The sequence below is a fragment of the Lactuca saligna genome, chromosome 6 (genome assembly GCF_052625555.1).
Source record: "Lactuca saligna cultivar CGN05327 chromosome 6, ASM5262555v1, whole genome shotgun sequence".
Taxonomy (NCBI): Eukaryota; Viridiplantae; Streptophyta; class Magnoliopsida; order Asterales; family Asteraceae; genus Lactuca; species Lactuca saligna.
Window position 1 is genome coordinate 136,494,228 of NC_136422.1, and position 3,506 is coordinate 136,497,733.

At 31.3% G+C, this 3,506-nt stretch overlaps 1 protein-coding gene across 1 annotated transcript; it reads right to left on the reverse strand.

Moving 5' to 3' along the window:
* Nucleotides 1-243: 243 nt before the first annotated feature.
* Nucleotides 244-684, reverse strand: LOC145002931 (uncharacterized protein At5g01610-like). The gene has a single exon (XM_078962108.1). The coding sequence runs from the start codon at nucleotides 682-684 to the stop codon at nucleotides 244-246; it is 441 nt and encodes a 146-aa protein (XP_078818234.1).
* Nucleotides 685-3,506: the final 2,822 nt, after the last annotated feature.

The window sequence follows — 3,506 nt, forward strand, 5'->3', positions numbered from 1 at the left end:
TTTTATTTTTTTTTTTATTTTTTTTTTTTAATAATTTTAGCAAATACAATAATAAAAAAGCAACCCATTCATAAAAACCAACAACGATCCAAATTTTATAGAGTTTGTGACTTTTTCAAATTACGTATAACAAGTTATTTCATATGTATATATATTTCACGTAAGTAGTATTCTCAGTTTTTCAAATATAAGAACATGTTTTATGATAATATGATAAGATAATTTTGAGAAATAAAACTTGATTCACTTTGAGGGCTCAAGGTACTTCTTTTCTTCATCCGTCACAAACGCAGTAACTGGATATGACTTTCCTACTCCAATCGAGGTCTTGAAGTAAATCTTGGAGCTTTTTTCATCTTCCATACTCATCTCAACAACAGGCACCCACATCATCATTTTTTTGCTTTTAATCCCAGTCACTTTCGTCATCTTACATTTTTCAATATACGCAGTTATCTCAGTTGCATAGCTGACACTTGCATTAGCCTCTTTAAAAAAATGTTCACATGGAGCCTTTTGCTTCAGCCAAACAAAACCAGTCTGACGAACTCTCCCACACTCCACCAAATCTTTGAGTGGGAGAATGCCTTTTGGGAAACCGAGCTCTTTAAGGAGATCAATGGAATATCGACCACAATCTTCATCCCCACACACGATCTCGGCCCCTGTTCTCTCGTCTGCCATTGTTTTTTCCTTTAAGTTGTATGAATTGATCTTTAAGATGAATGTTTGGGTTTGAACGAATGTTGGGTTTTATAGACAAAGTTGTGGTAGGTGTTGGAATGATCGTTCACGTAATTAAGTTACGGGTGTTCATGGCATTACATTAAGAGAGGGGATGAGGTGTTAGCCCCCTAGCTATATACTCCTATGTAAGTGAATGATAAATTGAATAGAAGTAGTTGTTTTGAAATAAAGTTAAAATAAAAAGTAATAGTTAACTGTTAAATAATAGTAAAGGCCATGCTGTGCATGGTCTAAGGAAATATAATTGGCAGCTCAAAACCAAGGTTGGATCCCTTCTCTTTTTCAAGTTTTTTGTGGGTTAAAACCTGGTCCCGACTATCAATTTTCCTGCCCTGGATCCGGATCCATACACACCAATCCAACTTTTTTCTTTTTTCAGTTTTATTTCTAATTTTTCTTTTATATAATTTTTCTTTTATAAATTTGATCTAAACTTTATTGTATAAATTCTTCCATTTTTACAACGTTGTTTTTCTGTTTAAAAAAATTAGAAATTTATTTGACAATTTTTTTGTAACCAATGTTATTTTATATCTTTAAAACCAATGTTATTTTGTTTAAAACGAATCAAGTTATTTTATATCTTTAAAAGAGTCTACTCGTTATGACTAAGTTTTACATGTACCAGTCAAAAATCACGAATTATGGCTTGACTCGTACAGAATCAAGTCAACTCGTGACTCGGATGAGCCACATTTTCTATGTGTAATCGTCTCATCCAATGGGTAATCATATTCAATGGGTAATGACCTTTTTTTTGCTACTACTGGCGGAACCACAAAAATTGTTTAGGGGAACACATTTTCTTTTCAATGTAAGACCTAAAGAGAGTCGCTTAAACTCAAGGGTAAAATCGGAAAAACTCTGGTTTTGGATGTTCACTACAATAATCAATCCCTATGACAACGACAAATTTTGAACCTATGGAGACACAAGTCGCCGGCACAACCTATACCGACGACATGTCGTCCGCTAAGCGACGTCAACATACCTCTGTCGCAATAAGTGAAAATTTCTGTCGTAATAAGTGATGTCGATGACATCTCGTCAGCATAGATATTGACAGGAATTATTTTCGAAAAAATTATTAATCACTTGTACCGACGACATGTCGTCGGGATGGGTCAAATTTAAGCCGACGACATGTTGTCGGGAAATGTTGACTCTATAGCGACGACTTGTTGTCGCAAAAAAGGTTGCAACCGTTTTCAAACAAAGAGCGATACCGACGACATGTCGTTGGCATAGCCACTATATATATATATATATATATATATATATATATATATATATATATATATATATATATAAACACACACATACACACAGATTCTGATTTATTTACCATTCCTGTTTTTGTTAACAAATCAAGACATTAGCATATATATCCATAACATATAAAACATTCAACAGATATTACCAGCACATTGTTCAAATTGAAGTCTAATATGCCAAATTTAAGTGTAACATTGTTCAAAATAACACAAAAAATCAACCAACATCATAATAATATTCTTCTTCTTCTTCTTCGATTTGTCAAGAGGTATTTCCTTTTGAAGTATTTCCTTATGTGTAATTGGGATTGAAAAAAAAAAGTTAGGAATTGGTGGTGGTTGGAAGTTAGAAATACATGCTCCCAATTATTGATTATATTGTTGCAAGTAATGTTGCATTTGTTGGCTATATGTATCAAATTGGGATTGAGATGGGGTTTGAGATTGGGAAAATTTGGAATTAGACCTATATCGGTGGTTAGTATCCTTCCCACTCCGTGAGTATGTCGGCATCTCGTCTTGAGGGCACGACCAGGACATTCTTTCTCATCTACAATTATCCCCTCCTCAGCCTCTATTAGCATTTTCTCATATACTACTTGAATTTTCTCCTAAAAATAAAGAAAACAATAAACATAAAATAATTAAAACAAACAATTAAATTTAAACATAAACATAATAATAATAATAATAATAATAATAATAATAACAACAACAACAAAAAAAAACTATAATTAATAATAATAACATATTTAAACAACGTATTAATTTTGTTTATCACTTACTTAATCTTGTTATGCTTAAATCGAACACCAACCAAATCTTTCATTGAAATGCATTTGTCTCTAACCCTAAATATGATGTGACTGCTTCCCTTATTGTATCTATAATAAACCAAAAACAATAAATATATTTATATAAGTGTTCATAAAAAAATTATATAATACAAATATATTTTATTACCTCTAATCAACGTCTTTGAGGATATGACCTACAACCATGTGCACTTGTATACAGAAATTTCGCCCGAGTACCTTTAAATTTAAAGTATTCAACTTTCAATTTTTTTTCTTAGTAAGACATTGTTCTTGAAAAAATATACCCAATGATAGCATTATACATTAAAAAATTGAATGCATTAAAATCAATAAAAGTATGTTGCTATGTTTAGATATATTTTTAAAAATTCAATGCTCTAATATGATTAAATATGAAAGTGAATTGATATGTTTTAATAGATTTCGAAAACTACAATGCTATAATATGATGGAATATAAAAGAGATGATGAATTGTTTTAATTTTTATTGTTGATTAAAGTACCTTTATTTTTTTTTTCCAAAATGCATTTATATTTCGGGGTCAAGATCAACAAATCAAGTTGCTTATTCCAAGCATCAGCGGACCAATTCTTCGGTGGACGTGTTCTTGCACCTTCCACGTTATTATATTCATCGACGGTGTTAAAAATGTTTTTTCACTTCATG

Bases quoted from the DNA above. Each gene is read 5' to 3' on its own strand.
- LOC145002931 (XM_078962108.1), bottom strand. From the start codon at position 684: ATGGCAGACGAGAGAACAGGGGCCGAGATCGTGTGTGGGGATGAAGAT.